Source organism: Lepus europaeus, chromosome 5, assembly GCF_033115175.1.
Source record: "Lepus europaeus isolate LE1 chromosome 5, mLepTim1.pri, whole genome shotgun sequence".
Classification (NCBI taxonomy): Eukaryota; Metazoa; Chordata; class Mammalia; order Lagomorpha; family Leporidae; genus Lepus; species Lepus europaeus.
In genome coordinates this window covers 105,186,854-105,213,103 of record NC_084831.1, presented here as the reverse complement: position 1 = coordinate 105,213,103, position 26,250 = coordinate 105,186,854, and the positions used below count along the sequence as shown (strand labels likewise).

The 26,250-nt window shown below is 52.0% G+C and overlaps 1 protein-coding gene and 1 long non-coding RNA gene across 3 annotated transcripts; one reads left to right on the top strand and one right to left on the bottom strand.

The window, feature by feature from the left end:
- Nucleotides 1-3,008: 3,008 nt before the first annotated feature.
- LOC133760053 (uncharacterized) lies at nt 3,009-9,826 on the bottom strand. Its single transcript, XR_009865954.1, has 3 exons — nt 9,449-9,826; nt 3,257-3,491; nt 3,009-3,113 (listed from the first exon to the last, which is right to left on the bottom strand). It is a non-coding gene; the product is annotated as an uncharacterized LOC133760053 (long non-coding RNA).
- Nucleotides 8,755-25,974, top strand: DENND2D (DENN domain containing 2D). Of its 2 annotated transcripts, none has more exons than XM_062191960.1 (12): nt 8,755-8,875; nt 13,373-13,548; nt 14,413-14,525; nt 15,133-15,202; nt 15,923-16,000; nt 17,009-17,149; nt 18,447-18,595; nt 20,736-20,913; nt 23,651-23,692; nt 24,082-24,166; nt 24,444-24,683; nt 25,468-25,974. In XM_062191960.1, exons 1-12 carry the CDS (start codon nt 8,818-8,820, stop codon nt 25,542-25,544), a joined length of 1,407 nt encoding a protein of 468 aa, XP_062047944.1. In that variant the 5' UTR covers nt 8,755-8,817; the 3' UTR covers nt 25,545-25,974. The 2 variants fall into 2 exon arrangements, with proteins under 2 accessions (XP_062047944.1, XP_062047943.1); XM_062191959.1 differs by lacking the exon at nt 8,755-8,875 and adding an exon at nt 11,223-12,763.
- Nucleotides 25,975-26,250: the final 276 nt, after the last annotated feature.

The window sequence follows — 26,250 nt, the reverse complement described above, 5'->3', positions numbered from 1 at the left end:
TTGGCAGGAACAGCCTAGGGCACAGGCATGCCTCTGGGATGTCCCCTTCTAACTTGACATTCTAGATTGCTTCTGTCCATAAATAGCCAGAGTGTGTGGTAGTTCATGAAGCATTTCAGGCACAGAAGAGCAGTCAGGGTTTAGGACCCAAATAAGCAATAAAAGATCTCATTGCAACTCAAGTAAGGAGAATAAAAATTCCAACTCAAATTAGTAAATTAAAATTCACATAGAAAACACCTCAATAAAAATGTTATAGAAGGTTACTGTTCAAAAAACCAAAAAGATGGTAAATGATGCCCTGAATTGCAAGAAAAGGTATAGGATTGAAAAGTCGTATTTAAGAAGGGCCCCACTTATCCAGCCTCAGATCAAACCCTTACTCTTAAACTTCAGTTACTGTCACCACAGGATGAGCCGGTTTTTACATTTCCCTTCGTTGGATGAGAAAAATGTGAATTTTGAGATGTCGTACAAATAAGCAGAGACAGAAATGAATGCACAATCAGTATTTTCGGTCGAGCGTGTTCATCCAGGTGGTGATTTGTCCTCATGCTGCTGCTTTGGCTGTTCTGTGCGGGCCCCATCAGCCACTGGGCTTATTTCATTGACAAGGCTTAGTTATTGCTCGTTAAGATTTTGTCTGCCGGATTTGTAAGTCTTCTCTAAGTTTGGAGAAAATCTAATGTTTTAAATGTATAATTATAGGCAGGCAGAACCATCTAAGAATCTTTGATGAATTGTGAAGCTCCCTATGATATTCTGTCCCTGTCTTATCTCCTACCTTGGCAAATGGTGTGCCCATGTCTCCTGTATTAGGGTGGAACCGTGTGACTGCCTTAGCTAGGGTGTTGGGTCGTATCTCTGAGACTTCCAGTGACTGTGATACCCACATCGAACCTGTGTCTCACACAGGAAAAACAAAAACGCTACCCCTGGGGAATTTCTTGGTGTACAAAGTAGAAATAGGCTGGGCATTTTGGAGGCAAGGAGCAAACTCTCCTGACTGTGGTCACACAGGACACCTGCTAGAGGACATTGTGGAAGGCTTTGAGTACAGGACCACTGATCAGCACCATGGAAGACTCCACAAGTCCTGAGTGCCTGTCGACATGCTCCCCCAACCTGGAGACGTGGTCCCCATGTGTTGCTGACAAAGATTCTTAACATCTCTGATTCTATTTCTTCATCTGTAAAGCAGAAATAGCAACATCTATCTACCTCAAAGGATTACTGGTAATGCTGATTTGAAATCATATTTGTAAAACGTTCACCACAGTGTCTGGAACATATAATCGAGTCATGTCAGTGATCTGTTTCCTTTAAGTAAACCATGAAGTAGAACTGGTTTCAACAAAGACATATTGACCATCTGCTGGTGTTGTACTCACAGTGCTGGGGATTCAGCCACTCATTTGCTCAACAAATATTTATGAAGCAGATGTTTCTTAAGGAACTTGAATAAACCTATTTATTGTTCAAAGCCCTGAATTGTCCTGAAAATACACTTTCCAAACCAAACTTTCTTTTTCTTATGAATGCATTCCGCATTCAAAGATCTTTTTTTAAGAGCTTAGTAATTACTTCTAACTGGAAGAAGCCACTGTGACAAGGTCATATACCATATGATTCCAACTATACAACATTGTGGGAAAAGCAAAACTGTGAAGACGTTAAGAAGGTCAGTGGCTGGGTGTGAGGCAGGAGAAGAAAGAATAAATAGAGGATTTTAAGGGCAGTGAAATGGTTCTATGTGTCACTGCAATGGTGGACACACGTCACTGTACACCTGTCAAAACCCATAGAATGTACAGGACAAAGAGGAAACTCTGATGTTAACTATGGGCTTTAGTTAATGATAATAATGTGTAAATTTTAACTAGTCAGTAGTAATGAAAGGTACCTCCCTAATATAATATGCTAATATCGGGGAAAATCTGTGTGAGTAGGAGTAAGAACATATCTGGGAATTCTGTATTTTCTGCTTATTTTTTTGAAAACCCAGAACTGCTCTAAAATTAATCTATTGATTTCAGAAAAGGAAATAAATTGTTTTTTCAAAAAATTAGGTAAGAAAAAAGATCCTAGTCCTGACTCCTAGAACCTATATTTGGTCTTTTTTTTTTTTTTTTTTTTTTTTTTTTTTTTTTTTTTTTAAGATTTACTTATTTGAAAGTCAGAATTGCAGAGAGGGAGAGGCAGAGATGGAGATAGAGAGAGAGGTCTTCCATCTGATGATTCACTCTCCAAATGGTCACAATCCCCAGGGCTGGGCCAGGCCAAAGCCAGGAGCCAGGAGCTTCATTTGGATCTCCCACGCGGGTGCGGGGACCCAAGCACTTAGGTCAGCTTCCGCTGCTGTCCCAGGTGCATTATGTTTATTCAAACCATGTAAGATGTGCTTAGATAGCTCACTGCTGTGAACCCTAAGGAATTATTATTTCAGGTAACAAGAAGGCAGAGCTGGGGTTGCGCCAAGCCTGCCAGCAATCCTTGGCTTCTGCCCCATTTCCATTTCCCTGAAAGCATTGTGTCCTTCCTCTGCAGCATTTCAGCAGCTCCTGCCATCCAAACCCAATGACGATCAGAGGCAAAAAAAAAAAAAAAAAAAAAAAAAAAAAAAAAAAAGCCATTCTTCTGCCCCAGATGCCCATCCAGTTCTCTCATTGCCTCCATTAGCAGGGTGGACATCCCCTTACCTCTCCCTGGCCACAGATGGATCACATGTGCACCGTAATCAATCCCAGGCATGGAGACTGGAAATCCATGATCACGTTCCATATGATACACCTATTTCTTCTTTTATAAAAAAGATTTTTATTTTATTTATTTGAAAGTCGGTGGGGTGGGAGAGAAAGAGAGAAAAAAATCTTTTTAAAAAGATTTATTTATTTATTTATTTATTTGAAAGTCAGAGTTACAGAGAGAAGGAGAGGCAGAGAGAGAGAGAGAGAGAGAGAGAGAGAGGTCTTCCATCTACTGGTTCATGCCTCAATTGGCTGCAATGGCCAGAGCTTAGCTGATCCGAAGGCAGGAGCCAGGGGCTTCTTCCGGGTCTCCCACATGGGTGCAGCTGCCCAAGGACTTGGGCCATCTTCTCCTGCTTTCCCAGGCTGTAGCAGAGAACTGGATTAGATATGGAGCATCCAGGACTCAAACTGGCACCCATATGGGATGCTGGCACTGCAGGTGGCAGCTTTACCCACTACACCACAGCGCCAGCCCCGAAAAAACTTCTAACCACTGTTTTACTCACCAAATGTCTGCAATGGCTGAGGCTGGGTCAGGCTGAAGCCAGGAGCCTGGAGCTCCATCCAGTTCTCCTACATGGGTGGCAGGGGCCTTTGTACTTGGGCCATCTTCTGCTGCTTTCCCAGGAACATCAGCAGGGAGCTGGACTGGAAGTGGAGCAGCTGGAACTGCAAAGGCAGCTTAACCCACTGTGCCATAACACCTTTTCCTATACACCTCTGTGCAGAATGCCAGGAAGGCTAAAGGAAAAAATGGATGTAAGCCAACCAAAGGGTCTGCCATGAGTACAGCCTACAAGATAGAAAATGTTTCCATTAATTTCCCATCTCTTAGAGACAGAAGCTTAAAGAAGACTACTCATCTCTTTCCTCAACACATTTCCTGAGTATCTAAGTGTGCTTGGCGCTGTTCAGGCAATAGCGACACAGGTGAGCAAACCAGCCACAATCCATGCCACCTTGTGATGACTCCAGAGAGGGACAGGAGTCCTGGACAGTAATCTCAGCAATATGCATGTGACTATACATACTTTAAATGCTCCTAAGGAAACAAAGGAAGTAGTGTGACTTGTAAGAGTTGGATCCATTTTAATGGGAAGAAGCATCAAGAAGTCTTCCCAAAAAAGGTCTTTAAAAAATAAAAAAAAAAGATGTATTTTATTTTATTTGAAAAGCAGAGTTAGAGAGAGAGACTAGAGAGAGAGAGGGAGGGAGAGAATGAGAGCGAGAGCTAGAGAAAGAGAGAGGGAAATATCTTCCACCTGCTGGCTCACTCCCCAAATGGACACAAGAGCTGGAGTTGGGCCAGGCCAATGCCAGGAGCCAGGAACTTCTTCTGGGTCTCCCATGTGGGTTCAGGGACCCAAGGACTTGGATCATCCTCCACTGTTTTCTTGAGGCACATTAGCAGGGAGCTGGATTGGAAGTGGAGCAGTGGGACTTGAACTGGCACCCACATGGGATGCTGGCACTGCAGGTGGCAGCTTAACTTGTTACACCACAATGTCAACCCCAGGAAACATCTTTAAAATTTTTTTACCTATTTATTTGAAAGGCAGAGTTACAGAGAGAAAGGAAGAGACAGAGAGAGAAATTTTCCATCTGCTGGTTCACTCCCCAAATGACTGCAATGGTCAGGGCTGGGCCAGGCTGAAGCCGGGAGCCAGGGGCTTCATCCAGGTCTCCCATGTGGGTGCAGGGGCCCAAGCACTTGGGCCATCTTATGCTGCTTTCGTAGGAGCATTAGCAGGGAGCTTAATTGGAAAGTAGAGCAGATGGGACTTGAACCAGCACCCACATGTGATGCTGGTGTCACAGGAGGCGACTTAACACACTACACCACAGTGCCAGCCCCAGGAAAGAGTCCTTTAAACAAAATAGAAAGGATGAATGGAAGTTGGAGGGCGAGGAGCTCGTGAAAGAATATTCTAAGCAGAGGGATCAGCATGGGGATGTTGGGACTGAAAAGACTTTGGCACTTTGAAGGATGATATGAGGAGGGACAAAGTGGCAGAAAACAAGGCCAGAAAATAAACAAAGGAGAATCAATCACACAGGAACTTCAGTCAAGGCGGACTTTGTGAATGAATGCATCCCAATAGACTTTGGGTCCTCAAGTATAGAGCAAAGACCCTGGTCTAAAAGAGAGAGATTTGAGATATTGGCTCCAGGAACTCCTGTGGTAGCATAAAAGGTCATCTTTGTTTCCAATATTTGGATGTTCTTTCCTAATCCTGGATAGCATTTCTTGTTTCTGGCAGAAGCATAGGCTGTCATTCAAATTGTTTCTCATGGGAGATCTGAAGCCAAGACCTCAGATGGCTTGAAGGCTACATAGCCCGAGCTTCCGTTCATCTCAAGAGGAAACAGAGTTGTACAGAACTATGAATGGGGTCATTCTGTCCTGATGGGCCCATTCTTGAGAGAGGGGGCATTTTGTTGTTGCTGTTGTCGTTTTTGTGTCTTTGTGCTGAAGGATGAAATCAGATTCTACATATGGGGCAGGTTCCCCTTGAAAATAATAAGTATTGCCATTGTTAATCATTTTGAAATGTGTGCATCTGGAGACATGCTGGACCCAAAGTGCTTCCACTGAAGCCAGGTCAGCAGTTCCAGGAACTTGGGAGCAGGTCCTGGAGTAGGCAGAGAAATGCCCAGGAAAGGATCCCTGTACAGACCCTGAAAGCGGTGCTATTTTGCCTTCAGGTCCTCCTTTGCTCCTCTTATCACAGAGCAAAGTCTTAACAAGCCTTACTTACTTCACATCTCAACTATCAGTGCACTGAATTGAAGGTAGGGTCAATGTCCGTGGGCCCAATGGTGCTGGGGAGAACAGTGATAGTCTTGGTTGAGACAAGTGGATTAAACAGTGAAGGAGAAGGTAGTGGCTTGTGTCTCTATGATGACTTATGATGACAAACCAGAAGCAGTCTATGGAGTAAGTTTTTCTTAGGGTTTCTAAGAAACACCTGGAGACAAGAGCCTGGTAAAGACCATATTTCCTGTAGATAAAAGAGATGGAGCTGAGACTACAGTTATTTGAGGATTAAAGGGATACATGAAGTTTAGAATTTGTGTTACAAATCAATTCATTCTAATCCCTACAGCTACACTGTGCGGTGATTTTATTATCTCAGGAGAGCAAGGCTCAGGGGCGTGCCTACCCCAAGGCTGCAGGCAAATAAGAGGCGGAGGGACGCCAAGTCCGAGTTGTCTGTCACAGACGCCCAAGCTCCCTTTGTTGTGCCATTGCTACCTCCCTGGATAAAGCTTATTTGTGTGCTTTCTTTCAAGACCTTCAGAACAGGAAGGCTGGGGTCATTTCACAGCCAGACTCTGGGGAAATAACCTGTGGGACAGAGTGGGGGACCCCAGCTAGAAGAAGTCAAAGAGCCTTTGTCTCAGCAGACACAGAAGCCTCCTGTGCTTCCTTTACTCCCCACTTCCTCGCCTATAAAATTTTCAACATCCTTAGCCATCCACGCCTCTTGTTTTCCCCACAGGAAAATGTTCCCTTTTCCCATTTAAAGTCAGACTTCTTTCTAAGCCTCTGATTGCCCTTCCTCGCTTCTCTCAGACCTAGTTCTCTCTGCACACACTCTTGCCCTTTAAATTCCTTCCCTTGCTGGTCTCTGTCTCTATGCCCACAAATGCACTCTGACCTTTTCCATCTTAACAAACCACTTTAAACCCAAGTCTCCCTGAAACCTGTGGACCAACATTTTCCTGTTGTTATCTACACGTCTCAAACATGTAGATTATACTTAACTCCACTTGTTCACATCCTAGTGATTTCTCATTTGATTCTTGATTAGCTTCCAACTCTTCACTACTCTCAATGCCACCTTATCCTCAACGCAGACTTAAAAAAACTTTTTAAAATTACAGTTTCATCAAGTGTAAACAAAGAATGATCACTTAGTATATCTGGCACCAGGTTAACAAATGGGCCATCACCAGCTCCCCAGAAGCTTACTACATCCTCCCAATCATTTTCTTCTCCTCCCTAAAGGTAACACCATCCTGGCTCTTTGTACCATAGATTAGTTTTGCCTGTTTTAAACTCTCTGTGTGTGGATGCTTACATCATATGCTCTTCTGTGCCTGGTTACTTTGGGTCAAGGTTATGTTTGCACAGTGTAGCTATATTATTGCATGCAGCAGTGGCTTTCTTCTTTTTACAACCGTGTAGCATTCTGTTGTATGAATATGCTGCAACTCATCATTTTACTGTTAACGAGCATGTGAGATTCTTTCCAGCTTGAGGCTATTTCAGATAAGGCTTCTATGAAGCTTCTTGTATAGTACTTGTCTTTATTGGTGCACATGTGCATGCTTTTCTCCATCATTTTTGTAAATAAAGATTTATTTATTTATTTAAAGTCAGAATTACAGAGAGAGAGAGAGAGGGAGAGAACAAAAGAGATCTTCCGTTCACTGGTTCAGTCCCTGAATGGCTGCAACAGCCAGGGCTGAGCCAGGTCAAAGCCAGGAGCCAGGAGCTTCAACCAGGTTTCCCACATGGGTGGCAGGGGCCCAAGCACTTGGACCATCATCTTCTGCTGTTTTTTCCAGTTCATTAGCAGGGCACTGCGTTGGAAGTGAAGCAGCCACAACATGAACCTGGAGCCCAAAATGGATGCTGGCATTGCAGGCAACAGCTTCACCTGCTATGCCACAGCACCAGCCCTTCTCCTTTCGTTTTTTTAAAGGAAGGGTACAATTTTGTTGGGAATGCTATAAAATAGGTTGAGAAAATTAAGGCAGGATAATAGTCAACAAATTGGGTAAGTTTATCATAAGCAACTGCTGTTCTTATCCAGAGAGGCATAAGACATGGTCCAGCCAGGAGAAGGCACTTGGAAAATAACTGTGTCCTTGTGTGTGTTAATACACACAGAACAGGGAACAGAAATGCACTGTGTAATTAAGTACAAAATTGCACATGCCCAGAATAAAGTCAACTTTTAGAAGCTCTGTGCTAAAATTAGACAGTTTAATACTAGGGCTGGCTTCCCAGCTCCCGCACACCAATAGTCTGGAACCAGAGTCACCTGGAGGCAACATGGGGACAAGGAAGCCAGGGGCTCAGCTCCGTGGACCACTCACACATCTGCTATGGTGTTTTCTTCCCTCTGCCTCTGGCTGCTGAGACAGAAGCTGAAACCTTATGAACAGAAACACTTCAGATGGACTATGCTGGTCTGGTCCTCCTAGTATACCTCGTGGGAGGCAGAAGGGAGCCAGGCTCAAGGCGCAGTAGCAAGTGACAATTAGCAGTCACAGAATGTCCTTCCTAGTTTGTAGTCAGGGCATATTTGGAAGTCAGTACAGGTGCAAAGAGGGAGAAGGAATGGAAGGGCTCTGCACTGGGATTTGAGATTGGATAGGGATTGGATGGGAATAGAGACTGCAGCAACAGTGGTGCTAATAACAGTCCCTTAAATTGTGTCCCACAACAGAGCTGCCCATTCCCTGTCACATCGCTGTGGTGCAGCATCAAGGGGGAGCCGACCCCACCCTTCGGACCCGTCCTAGCACCAAGACTGGCTGGAAGGCAGGCTCCGGGCTTCGATCCCCAGCTTCAGTCGGTCCTCAAGGAGCCCGCAGGGCAAGCGGGCAAACCTAGTAAGACGCCTGGGGATGGTCAGGAGCCGAGGCAGCGGCAGGGACAGTGGTGGAGGGGGCTTCAAGCTATGTCCCTTTTGGGATCAGGTGGGAGCCGGCCGCAAGGTGCACATCCCCGCCCTCGCCCTGGAGGTAGGGAGTGACTTCAGCCGCCGCCCGGTGCGTCTGGGCACTGCCGAGCCTCCGGGGTGTAGGAGCGCGAGGCACCGCCCCTCCCGGACGCCGGGCGGGCGCCCCGTCACCCCACGCCGCGCCGCCAGGGGCCCGGGCACAGCGGGCCCGCCCAGGTGCGCCGGCGTCGGGCCGGAGCCCGGAAGGTGCGCAGCCCCGCCCCCCAACCCCCCGCGTGAAAGCGAAAGTGTCGGGGCCCGCGGAGGTCAAGGACTGGGGGGCGGGGCCGGCGCGGACCTGAGAGCGGGCGCCGGGCGCTGCGGGGGCCATGGATGGGCTCGGCCGCCGCCTTCGAGCCAGCCTGAGACTGAAGCGCGGTCGCGGGGGTTAGTGCGGGCCCGGGCGCGCCGGGCAGGGGCGCGGGGACCGGAGGCTGCTGGCTGGGGGCGGGCGCGGGGCCAGAGCGGCGCGGAGGCTCAGCTCGGCTCCGGGAGCCGTTTGCCAGGGATTCGGGAGGGCTGGTCCGGGGCCAGGTGAGCTGGAACGCGCGCGCAGGTGGAGGCGAAGGGGGTCAGCAGGTGGCGGGGACGAGGTCGGCGGGATGGGCAGGCCTTGCGGGGGCGACGGGGAGGCTGCTGGCCCGAGAAAACCGTTGTGGGGCCCCGGAGCCACGTGTCCTTTCATCCAGGAAGCTGTGGTGCAACCGCAGGGTGCCCCGAGAGCCTGGGCCCCGGGCCCGCCCCTTCTCGCCGCCCCACTCCGCCATGGCCTTTGCCCAAGTCCCGGGAGCGAGCCAGCCAGCCTGTCCCGGCCCCGATGATATCCGCGGGCCACGAAAGCGGAGCTCCCGGACTACGGTGGCACGCCAGTCCCGGGCGGGCAGGAGCGCCCTGCAGGGGGCCGGGGGGGAGCCAGGGTCCAGTGTGCCTGGGAAGCTAGATCAATGACCCGTGCCTCACCCCTCAGGACGCGTCGGTGAAGTGGGACGAATTCCTCCCGTCGGGGATGCTGGGTTGACTTGAAGTCAGCATTGGTTTCTGCTGTCTCCACGGGAGCGCTGGGCTTTGGAAGGCAGGCAGTTAGGAATTCACCGACTTATTCACTGGGCAAACGTGTTGCTGCAAACCACTAGCGTCGGAAGGCTGTGCGCACAGAACCCTGTCTTCCGAGGAGAAGGAACAGGGGTCATTCCCAGACCACCCACCCCTTCTAACACTGGTGAGGCAAGAGGCCCAGCGAGCCCCTTTCGGCTGCTGCAAGCCCCAGAGTTAGGGCTACCCCAGGGGGTGAGTGAGGTCAGTGCCTCTCTTGACCTGCAGTGACCTCCCAGTGCGTTCTGCTCTTGGTCCTTCCCCATCCTTGCTGTTCCTCCTGAACACAGGGCTCCGGGTCTAGACCAGGAGGTCAGAGAATCTGGGTCAGGGCAGAGGGACTGATGGTGGCTGGAGCAGCCAGCAGGCTGCAGCTGGAGAGCGCCTGCCTGTTTTCCTGGGGAGTCTGTTGAATGGAAGGGGGCTGCTCCCTGCAGCCCAGAGGAGAGTCCAGTCATTGCAGTCCACCTGTGCACCAACACAGGCTGTTGATGGAGCTTCCTGGACCTCGAGGACCTGGAGATGAGCAGTCAGCGCCAGCTGTCCTGGGGAGTAGCACCTGTCAGGCCCAAGTGTGCCCTTCCCTCTTTGGCTGTGCTGGCCTCAGGGCCTGTGCCTTAGCAGGGGCTGTGTGTGTGTGCATGTGTGTAAATAATCCCAGTGGTGAGGAGTGGTATGGTGGTCCCTGTGGGTCGAGAGAAGCTGAGCTGGAAGAGGAAGGGTCAGCTTTTCAGACCAAGGTTCCCAAAGGCCCCTCACCTATATTCTACAGAGTTCTGGGACTTCAATCAGGTGGCTGTGGGAGGGGCTTCCTGGTGGAGGAACAAGTATAACCTGACTCCTGACTTCCCCAGAAAGGGTGGGTCCCTCCTGAGTTCAATTTTGGGATAATAACTCCTTTCTCGGGCACAGGGGATTAAATGCGATGCCTTATATGATGGATGCGAGTCTTCTCTTGCTTTTTTCTGTTGGGGGAGGGGGAGCAGTCTTTTGCTACATTTCTTGGGCCTCAGCTCCAAAGTTGAGTTCCTTTTTTGGTTGTTGTTGTCAAGGTTTTCTGAGTTTTGCTGTTGTCTTGCCTGTCCTGATAAAGCAGGAGGAAATGGGCTGAAAATGCTGCCTGAAGGATTTAGGAAAAGGCATGATTTCCTGAGGCCTTGGAAGACCAGCGAGAAGATCCTGGCTCTCAAAATCCTTTGCAAACCTGTGCGGTGTTTGATGTGGAGGGCACCCAGGAAACAAAAGGGTGCACACCAGGCTTTCATTACCCCCCTACCTCCAGCAGATCTTGTAAATGTTAAATAGCCTGTGAATCATGCCATGCCTCAGTTTCCCCCTCTGCATCAAGAAGATGCTTGTCCCTCAGCCAGGCGGTGAGGATTGTGCAAGTCTGTGCAGGCTGTGAGGAAGGCGTGGTTGACGGCTTTGAGGGTTCTGGTTCACCCCCCTCCCACTGCAACTTTCTCAGCATCCTTATTTACTGTGCTTGGGCCTCCCCCAGGAGTCATGGTTGGGCCACTGAGACCCGGCTTTTACTAGTCCCAGTAAAGCCAGGTCTGGAGCACTTTAAAAATATTTTTAATTTATTTAAAAACCGGGGTAGGGGGAGAGAAGGAGAGGGAGAGGGAGAGGGAGAGGGTCTCAATCCAGGTCTCCCATGTGGGTGGCAGGACCCATGCATTTGGGCCATCCCCTGTTGCCTCTCATGGTGTGCATTAGCAGGAAGCTAGGGTGGGAAGTGGAGCCAAGATTCAAACCTGGGCGTCGTAGCCTCGGCCCCAGATGCCCACCCAGGTGTAGCACTCTTAGGAGGAAGGTAGCCCTTCCCCTACTCCATGACCCTGCTCTGGTCCAGAGGGTGGCCCGCAATTTGCAGAGGTGGCAGACACTAGCACCAAACCCTTTGCCTCCTGCATCATCTTTGAGGCAATTTGGTAAAAGTCCTTTCCTCTGACCCCATGCATTGTTTTCATTCAGGGGCTTCTGTGAGAATCCTAGGCGACTTATTGCTATTCTCTCTCACCCGAATCTAGACACAGAAATAAGCTAGCAGCTCTTCTTGTAGCATGGGCAGAACTGTTGATGCGGCCCTGCAGGGCGAAAGGCTGAGCAGGAGTGGGGGTCGCCGGAGGTCACCCAGATGCTTTCCAACAAGTGACCTTCAGGCTGCTGATGCAACCCGTCTGTTGCGCTAGGCCAGGGTCAGTCTCCTGAGTCAGGGCTTCCTATTTGGGAAGAGAGAATCTGATGGAGCCCTGGAACAGGTCCCAGTGGTGGAACTCTCTGCCTTAGCCCCGGACCGTTGCTGGGGGTGAGAAGTTCCCCACTGGAGATAATCCCGAAAGAGCAGGAATGAGCTAGACTCTGCTTTGGGCTTCACCAGCGGGAGAGGTCTCTATTGTGGGGTCTCTATTGATTCCCAGGGTTCCCTCCTGTTCTAGAAGAATTAAAGCATTCAGATCGTTATCACGTCAAGTTTACTTATCTTAATCCAGGGAAGGCGGCGGCATTCCGGCTTCTGGGAGTGTGTTTACTCATGTGCTCTTGATTGGGGTCCCGAAGTCCTGGACATTCGGCAGCATGGCAGGTGACCTTGCAGGGGTCGCTGGCTGCTGTTGGCCAGGTTGAGAAGTGGAAGTCCCGCAGTCCAACTTACAGGGCTATCAGATGCCTGTCCCGAGACCAGCGAGGTTCCAGTAGCCACGGTCTGATTTATCGGGCATTCTTCACTGTCCCAAGGTTGTAGGAAACTCACCGTGCGCTCGGCACCCAGAATTCAAAGCCCTGAGCCTGGAAGCAGCTGGGTTGCGGAGGTGTTTGCTCATGACCTTTTCTCTCACCACACCCTGGGGCTCTTGGGAGGAGCTGAGATCTGGGCGGCGGTGCCAGGATGCTGCCTCTGTCAGTGCCTGCGTCAGGCTGCCTCCTGGGCCCCCGGCACATCTTTCTTGCTCCCCGGAAGGGTGCACAGGATGGAAACTGCTCTCCCCGCCTCCGAGGACACCACCAGGGGCCTGTGGCCAGGGACTGACGTAGCAGCTCCTCTCGCGGGCTCTCTGTAGGCAGCCCGTGTTGGGGGAAGTGGGGGGTACTCCATGCCCTGAAGGCCCGGGAAGATGGAAGGACAAGTGGTGAGCCGGGCGCTAAGGCTCTTCCGAAACCGGCTTCCTCGCCGCCGAGCAGGTCAGGACTGCGCACCTACTTCCTTCTGTGTAGGATGGTCGTCTTCGATGGGCTGGCTGTCTCTTCCTTAAAATGCTCCTTTCTCCTCTTCCCTTGTGTCTCCACCTCCACATGGGCCCCCATGTGACAGGCAGGGAAGTTTTCCCTGCTGGTGTGTGGAGCGGGCCGTGCCACTGCGGGGGTTGCCGGAGCTCATGGTCACATGTACCGTGGGCTTGTTCTGATTGTGTAGTCCCGGTTTTCTCTTGGGGCACACGGTTCCAGGACTGCCCGGGGCACCTTGTGAACAGGCAGAGGCTGGCACCCCCACCCCCACCCCCCGGGCACTGGGCCTGCCCGCGGCCTCTGCAGTACATTTCCTTGGCTCCACACCAGTGGTTTCTTCCCTCCTGCCAGCTCCCCATGCTTTCAGGTCTCCCAGGGCAGGTGTGGAAACTGCCCACTTGGCTCTGATCCTGTTTCGTAACCGCCGGTGCAGGTCAGGCTGCGGGTATCTGGTGTTGGTGAGGCGGCCTTGAGGCGTGGAAGTTGCCTGGATTCTCCCAGACTCTGCTCTGGGACTGACTGGGTGGAAGAGATAGTGAGTGGGCCCCTGTGTCTTGGTTCCAGGAGCTCCCCAGGGCAATCGGGAAGAAGCTGTGAAGGAACCAGAGAGGGCCCAGGAACACCCCCTGCCCAACTTCGCTGGAGGACAGCATTTCTTTGAATACCTTCTCGTGGTTTCCCTAAAAAAAAAGCTTTTAGCGAACGATTATGAGCCCACCATCACCTACCAGTTTCCCAAGGTAAGACCTGGGGTGGGAGGAGGGGAGGGGAGGGGGAGGAGAGCAGATGAGCACATGGGAGTGTTTGCATGGTGGTGGCACTGGGGTCCCATCTCCTTCTCCCATCTTTTCTGGGCTTGAGTCCGGAGCTGCCCTGCGCTCTGAGCTCACGGCTCTCCATTTCCTTCTCAGCCCAGCCCCGGGTTTCTGTTATCACCCACAGAAATCTAGGTCTGTGCTAGGCTCCCCAGCGGGGAAGCAAGCCTAGAGTTTCTGCCCTTTTTTGGGACCTCCTAGTTCTTTCAAGTTCCATCACCCATCTCGGCAGAGAAGCTTACCTTCTGCCAGTCCTCCTGCAGTGGATCCCCTCCCTCGGCTGTGTGGGAAGGAGAGGGTGGTGCAGGCGCCTGGCTGATGGGCAGACCTCAGACTCTGTCAGAGTGCAAGCATCGGGTCCCTTCTCATGTGCCCATGCCCAGGGTGAAAGGGCTCGTTTACCCCTTTTGTGCACAGATGCAGCAACTGAGCTGGCCGCTTCTCTTCTCTGATGTGGTATCTCGCTGATGTCATCTCCCCACAGGGCTGGCCATCTCGGGGCCTTTCTGTCTTCACGGTGGCCCTGACTCCCTTCCTGAATACACAGATCCTCAAGACACTGAAGTCTAACTCAGTTCATGTCGATAGGACCCAGGAGGGCCTGTCTTAACTTTGGGGGTCGTTCCAGCCAGACTCCAGAAAGCAGACCGTGCAGAGTGACAGGCAGAAACAAGCTTTGCTGCCCATACCAGTGGGAGAGCTTTTCCTCAGATTTCAGCCCTCAAGCCCCCTCCTCTCGCCCCTGCTCCCACCTCCACAATCCACTCATTCTTTTCCCTTTCCTTCTAGCGGGAGAACCTGCTGCGGGGCCAGCAGGAGGAAGAGGAGCGGCTGCTCAAAGCCATCCCCTTGTTCTGCTTTCCAGATGGGAATGAGTGGGCCCCACTCACTGAGTATCCCAGGTAACTGCTCAGCCCTGGGACGGGGCATCTGATACAGGGAAAAGTGACAGAAGGAAGCCATGTGGCTCCTGTGGTCCCCCTCACCTGGGCTGTGTGCTAATTTCCTGCCAGCGAGTAGAGTGGATTCATTTATAAGCCTCTTGCCCGGGGTCCCTCAAGGCCATGTTTGACTGCCTCTGTCCAAAGATGGCTGAAATTTGCTCGCCTGTCCTTGGAGCAGTAATCACTCATTTCGACCCTGCCACTGGCAGAAGCTGGACTTAGCGGAAGGTCCAGACGACTGTGGCCTCTAAGAAGGCTGTGTAGCAAAGGCCCTTACTCAAGCCCTGGACGTTGACTGAGGTTGAATTTTGGCTTCCCTGTTTTGGAGCTGAATGAGCTTGGATAAGAACATCCTCTCAGAGCCTCAGCTCCTTCATTTTGAGGAGGAAGAATCATTGAACCTGCAACAAAATGTTGTTTTGAGAACTAAATGATGAGATGTATTGAGGGCTTGACACCAATGAGCACTTCGTAGTTACGGGTGTTATTGCTGCCGTGTTTGGTCAGCAGCCCCTGGCCCTGCTCTCCGGCCTCTGACGCTGCCCAACTGTCTGCTCTTTCTTAGGGAGACCTTCTCCTTCGTCCTGACCAATGTGGATGGGAGCAGGAAGATTGGATACTGCAGGCGCCTCTTGGTCTGTGCAGCTCAGAACTGCCCCCTCCTCTCTGCAGCCTACTCAGCTCCACAGCTGGGCTCCCTCAAGCCTCAGTTACAAAAGCACAGCCTCCCTGGCAGTGGTGGTTAGAGAGAGAGCCCAGCCCAGCACCTGCTGCCATGTTAGTGCCCACTCTGCAACCCCCACCCCCCAAGAATAAGGACACGATGCCCCCACTCAGTCCCCCTGGGGACCTTTGCTGGCCATGCCTGGTCTGTGCTGCCCCCCAGCTTTTGCTTTCAACAGCTCCCCTCTTTGGGAAACGCTCCGACTGACTCCTCTGCCTGCCTTCTCGGGCCAGGCCTGCTTGCCTTAGACCCCAGGGCCTCCCAGAGCAGAGGTGAGGATCTGGGCAGTTAGGTTCAATCCTTGGGTCTCAGGGGGAGTCTCCAAGTTGCCATCCTTCACCTGAAGTTGCCTTCACCTTCACCTCTCTTTGCTTGAGCCCCTGATCCTGCTGGCCCTGAAGGTGGCAGCGCTCACCCATGAGCCTGCTGGCACCTGAGGGACATCTTCCTTTGACCTTGGTGGCTGCTCTGACCTCCTTGCTGCCCGTCCCGTGACTGAAGCCCCTGTGCAGCCAGGCCCTGCCCTATGTGGCCCACCCCCAACTCCCCCTGTCTTGTACCCCATCAGCCCCAGCCGGCAGAAGCCCCTGGGGAGGCTGCAGCCCTGAAGGTGCCTCTCTGTCCCCTCCAGCCCGCCGGCCCTGGCCCTCGCCTTCCCCAGGTGTACTGCATCATCAGCTGCATCGGCTGCTTTGGCTTGTTCTCCAAGGTAGGAGTGGAGCGGGATTCCCAGGGGCCTGTTAGGCTTGTTCAGCTCCCAGGCGCTGCCCTCCTGCCAGCCCTGCCCTCAGTGGCACCCTCCCCCACAGCCTGGGTAGGCATCAAGGCACACCTGGGAGAGCCAAGGCCGAAGGGCCTGGGCATGACTTGATTTTATGGAAAAGTGAAGGCTGAATGTAGGGGACCGCTGCCTCCCGCTGCGGAGGGAGCCGCTGTTCTCACTCTGATTGGGTTAGGAAGTGCTTGGAGCAGGCCCAGCCTCGGGAGGTTTCTGCCCTGAGTTTCCATGTCCTTAGCCATCCCATGGAGGTGATGATCCCTCCCCGTCCTATCTTGCAGCTTGGAGTGGGGCTCAGACAAGGTGCCTTAAGAGAGGCATCTTCCTAAAGACAGAGCACCGAACACACAGGAGGGCCGTCATCATTCAGCAGGGGCCCTGACTCCCTCTGACTTCTTTGTGAGTGCCTGTGCACCTGTGCCAGGACCAGAGTGGCAGCCAGAAACGGCTTCCTTGTGTTCCACCCCCAGCAGGACCCTTGAGGAGGGGAGCAGGAAACACTGGGGCTTTGCTTGGGCACAATGTTCACCTGTGCAGTGCTCAGAGGAGGGAAGGCAGTTCCAGACCCTGGGAGTCTCCAGTGCAGGTTGGAGGACACAGTGGCACCAGGAGGTTAGGCTCCTGAGCGTCCACGCCTACCAGCCCAAATAAGCATGGGATGACTTCCTGGGAAGGTGGTGTTGTGTTGCTAGGACAGAGGGGAATATCGATTGATAGAAGGCAAGGGGGAAAAGTAGGTGGTGTGCAGGCCCTAAGCAGGAGATTGTTCAGTGTGGGACCAGTTCTGTCAAGGAGGCAGAGAGAGAAGCAGCTGGTGGAGGAGCCTCGGAGTACAGCAGGAGTAGCTGGACCAGTGTGAGAGGCCAACAGTGCTTGGGGAGCCCATGAGCTCTCTGCCCCCTGCCCAGGGGCGCCCTCTGAGCCGTGGCTTCCCTGCAGATCCTGGATGAAGTGGAGAAGAGGCATCAGATCTCCATGGCCGTCATCTACCCATTCATGCAGGGCCTCCGAGAGGCGGCCTTCCCTGCTCCTGGGAAGACGGTCACGCTCAAGAGCTTCATCCCCGACTCAGGCACTGAGGTAGGTTAGCAGGACGGGCTGGATTGGGTGGGCTCACCCTGGTTTTTCCCCTCACTGGGTCAAAGTACCTAGAAACTGAACTAGGTGGGGGACTGGCACTTGGTTAGAATTATTGGCAGAGCTGAAAAAAATCAAAGCCAGACTTGCCAGTCCTTCTAACCTGATGCCCACAGCACCTGGTTACTCTTCAAGCCAATCAGAATTTTTATTTGTCATCAACAAACCATGTACATTGATCCCCTAAGCAGCCACTTGCCCTGACACCCCACCCTATTGTCCCGCGTCTGTCCTATTTCTCCACCTTACAGGCCTCCATCTATCCCATCCCCGCTCCTAAGTCCCCACCCACACCACGTGATGATGCTATTTTTCAATTAATTAATTTTTCAAGAAATACAGATTTCGGAAGTACAACTTTAGCAATGTAGTTATTCTTCCCACCATACTCACCCTCCCACTGACACTCCCACCCTTCCTCCTCCTCCTCCCTCTCCCCTCCCCAGACCCATTCTCCATTAAGATTCAATTTCAATTAACTTTGTACACAGAAGCCCAACTCTATACTAAGTAAAGATTCCAGCAATTTGCACACGCTGGCACACACAGAACTGCTTTAGCTAAGGGGATGCTGTTGTTTCAAGGCACTGAGCAGAGTGAGATGGCAAGCGGTGCATTGGTCTAGAATTCCAGCCCTGGCCCCTGGAATGGAGGACGGTCTGTGTGCCCCTCTGCACCTTGGCTTCCCTGTGGAAAAACAGGGCAGGAGCCTTGGGTTTTTCACTTGGAAACACGAGTACCCAGTGCTCGCGATGTGCCGCGCTATGCCATTTTCTGGGTACACAGTGATGACAGACATTAAATGAGCCAACACACGGTTAAATACGTGATTAAAAATGATACCATCATGAGGAAAAGAACAAAGCAACAGGTGTTCGCTTGAGAAGCAGAGAGATGGGGAAGTGTGAGGGGGCTGGGGAGGGTCTCTGGGGCCTGGAGGAGGATGGGCACGAAGGCAGGTGGGCAGCGCAGGCGGCGAGGTCCACCCAGGAAGGCCGAGATGTGCTCCAGGAGCCTGAGGTGTCGCTGCGGTGGAGCGCAGGGACAGGGGCCAGTGGGTGGACGGGACACGTGGACGCTGCCAAAGCTGCCGCTCTCACTGGCCTCAGAGCAGAGGAGAAAAGCAGGTGACGAAAGGCGGCATGGAGCTCCCCCGTGGGGAGCGTGGAGGCGGGGCCCAGCAGCCCGGGGCATGCGCCATTTTGTGACGTCCTTCCCCTTCTGCCCGGTTTCCCCGCAGTTCATCTCACTGACACGGCCCCTGGACTCCCATCTAGAACACGTGGATTTTAGCTCTCTGTTGGACTGCCTCCGTTTTGAGCAGATTCTTCAGATCTTTGCCTCTGCGGTGCTGGAGAGAAAAATCATCTTCCTAGCAGAAGGGCTCAGGTGAGCCCAGCCACTGCACAGCTCGCCTGGACTGGCTGGTACCCCTGGGCTCCAGGGAACAGACAGGGGTTCTGGGAGGGAGTGAGGCGGTAGGACCCCCACATGCCCACCCTCCCACTTCAAGCTCCTGGGTCTGCACATTCCCCTGCCCCTCCCTCCGGATCTGATTGTCTGCTCTGGAAGGAGGCCCCTGACTTAGCTCCGAGAACGGCATGAAGTTTTACCTGGGGCAGCCCAGGCGGGACTGGTTAGGGTGGATGCAGACAGGATGCTGCCCTTGCAACACGGAGGGATGGAAGGAGGGTGGAGAACAGGACAGGGACATCTGTGATGGGACAGAGGCGAAGCCCACGTAGTTACTCACTGAGCAAACATTTATGATGTGTCTGCTGTTTGTCAAGTGCCTGGCACTGGGAAGGCACAACCAAGACCTGGCCCTTGACCTCAGGGGCTGTAGAATTGCTTAGCAGTTGAAAGCGTAAGCCCTGAAAAATCAGCAGAATGAGATTCAAACTCTGCTCTCCTTCGCCTTTAGCTATGAGGGTCCCCTTTGTTAGTTTATTGATAACTTCTTGAAGTCATTATCTATAAAATGGAAGTGATTACACCTACCTCGTAAAGCCGTGGAGAGGAAAAGAAGGAATCAGACGCACTAGGTACTTGGCACCCTGCCAGGCACACAGTGGTAAGCGCTAGCTGTTCTTAGGTTCATGGCTAAGTGTATCCCTGTGTGTAGTCGAAGCAGGGTGCTTTCATGAACTGGTTTCCTCCCGAGGGCCTTCAGGTCCAAGAAAGATGTGGGGAGAAAAGTGGCAGAATGGAGAACACAAAATAAATACAAATAGGAGATTGACCTTCCTATCTGGGGAGGGAGAGAACCAACGACATTGGGCTGGGAGCCCTGGTTCTATCTTCTAGGGAGGAAGGGAAAGCAAAGATGTTTAGGGAATAAACAGAAGTGGGGTGGGGTCAGGTGGATGTCAGGGGTGTCAGAGGAGAGGAAGTTTGGGCAGGGAGTGGCTTCTGCGTGGTGAGAATTCTAAGAAACATCAGTGATAACTGAGAAAGAACTTGTTGCAGGCTGCTCCTCGCAGGGAGCGGCATGGTCTTTCACTTAGGAAGTGACTCTCCCATGCCTGGCCTGTATGGAAGATTCATAGTGGCTGCAGCTGGGGTTCTGGCCCTCCCTGCTCAAGTCAGGGGTCAGGAAATGAAGGGGGCAGGGTTTCCCTCCTGCCACTACCCCTCACTTCCTTTCCACATCGTGGCTGTAGACCCCCGAAGCCAGGCAGGCAGGAACCTGCAGTCAGCCTGCGCTCTTGCTAGGCTCTCAGAGAACTCCTCTTTCTAACTCAGGACGTGCAGTCCCGATACAAAGAACTGAAACAAGGTTTCCACATCTGTGTTTTTATTGGCCTTGGCTTTGGGGCCATTTGGCCGGAGTGTTGAGGAGCCTTGGAAGCTGGTGGAAAAGAGGGAAGACAGAGTGGGGCTGCGTGCGTGGTAGGCTGAGGACGGAGGCTGAGCTGCGACCTGGGCAGCAAAGACACCAGAGCAGTGCTTGGCTGGAAAGGCTGGAGGAGCCACCTCTGTGGGACTTTCCGGGTGGGAATGGCCCGGCAGAGGTTCCTGGAAGCGAGGGATTTCCCAGGCTAACTCAGGCACCAACCTGGGCTCCAGTGGCCAGGAGCTGTGTGAGGTCAAGGCTGGGCAGGAGGGTGCAGACATAAAGAGGAAAAGAAGGCTTTGCCTCGCGGCGGAGCTCCCAGTGCGTCCCTGTCTGTCTGCACTGCACCACCTTAGCTCTGCAAGGGTCAAGCAATGATCTGCTTGAGGGAGGAGACAGCTTCTTCCCTCCCCTCTTTTGGGCCACTTCTTTGTTGTCAGTAATGAGTTGAGAAGACTGAGGGACCAGGGAAAGAAGGATCAAATAGAGGCCTCGCCCTTGGAGGAGCCCTGGCCGGCGGCTCCTGCTTTCTGCCCCTCCCCTCCCAGCAACAGGTGGTTACAAGCTCCGTGAGCCTGGCTCCCAGAGTTGCACTTCTGGAAGCTCCTGTGGCGGTGGGCTGTGAGGGGTGGGTGTGCAGCATGGAGGTGCAGGGGGGCCCTCTCATTCTCTCACTTCTGTTCTCTGTCCCAGCACCCTGTCTCAGTGCATCCACGCTGCTGCCGCACTCCTCTACCCCTTCAGCTGGGCGCACACCTACATCCCTGTTGTCCCCGAGAGCCTTCTGGCTACTGTCTGCTGCCCAACCCCCTTCATGGTTGGTGTGCAGATGCGCTTCCTGCAGGAGGTTATGGACAGCCCCATGGAAGAGGTATGGAGCAACAAGGAGGGTGCATGATTTGGATCCCAGCCTGCTGTGTGATTTGTGATTGGTGACCTGTGGCAGATCACTCCGCTTCTTTAAGCCACACTTTCTTATTTGTAACGTGGGGATGGGTGTCCAACTCCTAGGGGTTCTGGGGGACAGAACCTGCATAAGGCTCCTGGCCTGCTGCCCAACACATAGTTGATGCTCAATAAGCATTGGTTCTTTCACCTTCAGTGATTTCCTGTTGGGCTGAAGGGGTGACCCACAGCTTATTCAGTGGTCATCAGACTGCCCTACACCAGCTAGCCCCCAAAAAGCCTCAGGGATGTCCCACCTCCATCTGAATTGGATGAGCACAGCTGGTCTGTGTAACACACACTCTGCTAGAACTCATTCGGATTCCTTGGACGTGAGCTGTAACATAGGCCTCCTGTAAACAATGAGTCTTAACTTTTGCAGCAAGAGCCATCTTTCTCAGTAGCTCAGTACCCAGGTGGCTATGGAGGGTACAGGGCCAAGTTCCCTTTGACTTTGTTAGCTTCTTCTTGGTGGTGTCCTTGACCCAGCCAGAGGGCTCAGGTAAGAAAGTGGCCATCAACAGCAAGAAATATCCCTAATGCTGGAAGAAAAACTCAAAGCATGTGCTCTGTTTTGCTTTTCAGTGGGAACTTCCAAGGGATAGTATGTTAAAGCATTCGAGACTAGAGAGATACTGGGGAACATCTGCCCTGGCTAACAACTGACTTCCTCTGTGCCAAGAAAGGGGAGAGGTGAAGTCTCAGAAGTAAGCTACTGCTACAGAGGCGTGGAGCCAGCCCTACGAGGGAGGGTTCCCATTTTACTTAAGGGACAGTTAAGGTCCAGAGAACTCAGTTGATACATAGGAGGTCACATAGGGAACAGTGAGACTTGGCACAGAAAACAACCAAAGCCCTTTTTATGAGACGTGTTATTGGGAGAGCTAGAAGCAGGCTGTTTCCCTTCTTCGCTCCCTGGCCCTCCCACCCCGGGACTGCTGAGTACACATGCCCTTTGAACCACCCTTAGCCATGTGACTAACCGGGAGAGAGTATTAGCCCCGTGTTTAGCAATAAAACTTAAAATGTCCCAACCCCAGAAGTTATGAAACTTCCTGACTCTGCAACTCCAGCTCCTGGGAAGCTGTGGCTCCTCCCCACAATGACCAGGCAGGAAGACACCCAAGGATCCTGCCCTCCAAGAGAATTGGCCCATTTTATTCCTCATCAGTGCTCTGAAATGGGCAGGGGAGGAGGAGGAGTGAGGGCCATGTGTGCAGGGTGTGTGTTTGTGTGTGCTGGGGGAGAGGGGATCCCTTGGCCTTCCCCATAAGCTGTTTGGAAGGGATCACTCTACAGACAATAATACACCCCAATACTGGAAAGATTTCTGGGAACAATCTGAAAAAATTAGTCTTTCAACCTATCTTTCCTCCCAGCCTCCCTCCACCCACCCTGGCCGATGAACAGCTTTCTCTACATGAAGGCATCTGAGCCTATGTATACAAGTGGTTTCAGGCCTGGACTAGTTCAACTTTTCTCCCCTGTGATACATAATTACAGTGCACACTCTGTTTTTGACATACTTTTTTCCTCCTTGTATTTCAAAGAAGGGGGAGCAAGGAGGGATTATTCACACCCTATTGTCAAACGAAGGTCATAAACCAGAAAGAGGAGGCCAACATAGGGCCCTAAATGACCAACCCAGGATCTGGGGGATTATGGCAAACTGGTAACTGCGTGCTTGCCTGAAGGGGGCAGCTGATGATCATCCTTCAGAAATATGGGTCAGTGTTCAAGTTTCTGACTTTTCAGGAGAGGTCAAAAGTTCAGATTTTACGGGAATTCACTTAAATATTGGAAACTAATCAAATTATTCAAAAATACTCTGAGGATCAAAGATGTGCCAGCAGGAGGCCTACTTGTAATCTCTGGTCTCATTGGAAGACCCCTCAGGCTGTGGCAGGGGCAGGTGGGTAGAACCCCGGTCGGTCCTCTGGTCCTCCTCCGAGTTCCAGCCCCGTGCTTATCTCACTTGCAGCCTAGAGCATGATCTCCTCCCTCACTTCTTTTCTGTCTCTTTTGCTCTTGACCTGGGGTTCGTTTATTTCCCTTTTTCCCTTGACCCCGGGCTCATCTCCTTTCCTTGCTGAGGCTCCTGCTGGAAGGCCTAAAGCACTGAGGGAACTTTTAAATAGAACTCCAGGCAGTTCTACATAAAATTGCTGTAAGCATTAAAAGATCAAAACACATCCACCTCTCTCCTGAAGCTGACCAGAGCACAAGGAGTTGGAGCACCGCTGTAGGGAGGAAATTGCAGCCTTGACGACAGCTGTATTGTTGTGAAGATTCCATGAGACACTGTGTGCAAGGCACTTATGCGTCCCATATGCTAAAATGCTGCATCTGTGGAAGTCATCACTACGGGCAGTGTTGTATGCAGGAAGTGACTGGCTGTGATTTCCCCATATTGCATTTTCTTTTTTAGCTCTTTTTCCTATCCCTTTCCTTAGACACACATACACCCTTTCCCCAGGAAGGGAACTAGTTCCGGAGGGGATTGGTGGGGATGAGGATGCCAGACAGGAAATGAGGATTGAAGATGTTGATTTTACCATTACGTTACCCGAAGGGATAGCATTGGGCATAAAGGGGGATGCTAGGTTCTTCTAAGGTCTGTGAGAAAAGGAGGACGAGGTAAAGCCATTCTGTGTTTATTTCAGGTCCTGTTGGTGGATCTGCATGAAGGAACCTTCTTACTGTCTGTAAGTGTCTGGGTTCAGAGCCCCCGCAGGTCTCCTGCTGACTCAGCCATTGATCTCATCCATGTTCCTCTTAATTTTAACAAACATCAGCACTTTTGTTGAGTGGGATCTGCACTGACGACCTCCCCTCTCAGAGTCTGGAGACCCAGAGGACTCCATTACAGGGCAGTCAGTATCAGAGCGTTTCAGGCAAGGGATGTAACCTGGGCACCATAGTGATCAAGGGGATAGCTTGCCAAGGTTTAGAACCAAGCTGAAGTGAAGGCAGAGCTTCGGCTGTTTGTCTCCTATGTCCAGCTTATTTGGGGGTGGGGAGTGGGGTGCACACTCATGCCTCCCTTCACCCCACACCTCCTCCCTGACTGCTCTGGGTTGACTCTGTCTTCTAGGTTGGTGATGAAAAAGACATCCTGCCACCAAAGCTTCAGGATGACATCCTAGACTCTCTTGGTCAAGGGATCAATGAGTTAAAGAGTAAGTCCTAGGCCCCTCTTATTTTGGGTTTTTCCAGGGCGTTCAAGGGCACGATTCCCTTCTCGAATTAAAATGAATTCACTCAGAATCCTAGCACAGCCTCAGAGGCCTAGATCCTGCAGCAAGTCTGGACAAGAGATTTGTATTTCTCCTAAGCAATGGCAGAGAACCCAGATCCAGCCTCCCCTTGCAATTAGTCAGCAGTAACGATGACCCCCACCCTACCACTTTCCCCAGGAGCTTTCCACCTGACATGGCCTTTGTGTGTCCCCTGTAGCTTCAGAACAAGTGAACGAGCACGTTTCAGGCCCTTTCGTTCAGTTCTTTGTCAAGACTGTAGGCCACTATGCTTCCTACATCAAGCGGGAAGCCAGTGGGCAAGGCCACTTCCAAGAACGGCCCTTCTGTAAGGCTCTGACCTCCAAGACCAACCGCCGATTCGTGAAGAAGTTTGTGAAGACACAGCTCTTCTCCCTTTTCATCCAGGAGGCCGAGAAGAGCAAGACTCCTCCTGCAGGTACTGGTGACAGCCCCCAAACATCCAATCCCACAGCATCACCTCTGGGAAGGAGGGGGTGGAGGAAAGAGTATTTCTCTCCAGAGGCCCACAGAATAGCTGTTAGTTCTCTTAGTAGGGCCAAAAGGAAGTAACCTGAGATTACTGCCCAAGGCTGAGACGATGCCTCATGGATGGACATTTTGTTAAGTCATCAGCTAGAAGTACTGGGCCCTTTCTTCTTTTGTTTAGAACTAATTCCTGGGTCGGCTGGCGCCGTGGCTCAACAGGCTAATCCTCCGCCTTGCGGTGCTGGCACACCGGGTTCTAGTTCCGGTCAGGGCACCGGATTCTGTCCCGGTTGCCCCTCTTCCAGGCCAGCTCTCTGCTGTGGCCCGGGAAGGCAGAGGAGGATGGCCCAAGTGCTTGGGCCCTGCACCCCATGGGAGACCAGGAGAAGCACCTGGCTCCTGGCTTCGGATCAGCGCGGTGCGCCGGCTGCAGCGCGCTGGGCGCGGTGGCCATTGGAGGGTGAACCAACGGCAAAGGAAGACCTTTCTGTCTCTCTCTCTGTCCACTCTGCCTGTCTATATATATATATATATATATATATATATATATAAAATAACTAATTCCTGCTGAGTGCCCTCCCTCTGCTTGTGGGCCTTTTGGAGCCAAACTGAGTACTTGGGCCTCTAGAGGCCCGAGAGGAGAGTGGGTTGGAAAGATAGATATTTGTGATCCTCACGCCGGAGCTTGTGACAGTTTGAGCAGACGTCTCCCATGCCTGTTTCTGAATCCACAGGCTACTTCCAACAGAAAATACTTGAATATGAGGAGCAGAAGAAACAGAAGAAATCAAGGGAAAAGACGGTGAAGTAAGAACTGTGGTGAGCGAGAGACTTAAAGGCCAGTTCTGGACTTCGGCCCCTGCCAGTGTGGTAGGATCAGCGAAGCGCTCAGCCCTCGGAATCCACAGCCTCCTCCCGAGTCCTGGGGACCAAGTTTTGCTTCAAGCTGGTGTCTGATTTGGGGCTAATTCCACCTTTCTCAAGACTTTGGAGGATTGTGACCCCAAGCTCACAGAACTGGGCTCAAAGCTACATGTTTGGCAGCTGTGACACAGGGCAGGTAATAGTAGTACAGGTGTTGCAGACATTTGGTTAGAAGCTGCTACAACCGCCCTTTCCTGGGAATGACTTAAAAAACCAGCAACAGAAATCGCAGTTGTGGCCCAAAGGTTCAGCTCCTCCACACTGAAAAAAAGGAGGTCTATGGAAATGTGAGGATGAGAATAAAGATGGAAATCTCACTGTTTGTGTGTCTTTTTGGCTACCACTATAGGAACAGAACCAACGGAACCACAAAAATGAGGCAGTGTATGTGTGAGTCAACTGGATGAGAAGTGGAGTATCTGGTTGCAGCGGCCCTAAACTGTGGGCTGTGTATGGAGGTGTAGAATCCTAGGGGTCAGCAGCTCCACTTCTATCAGGAAGAGTAGAGATACTGGTAAAAACAGCAACACTACTGGTCAGAGGGCAGCAGAGTCCTGGTTTCCAGGTAGGTTTGCTTTTCACAGCCCCAGCAG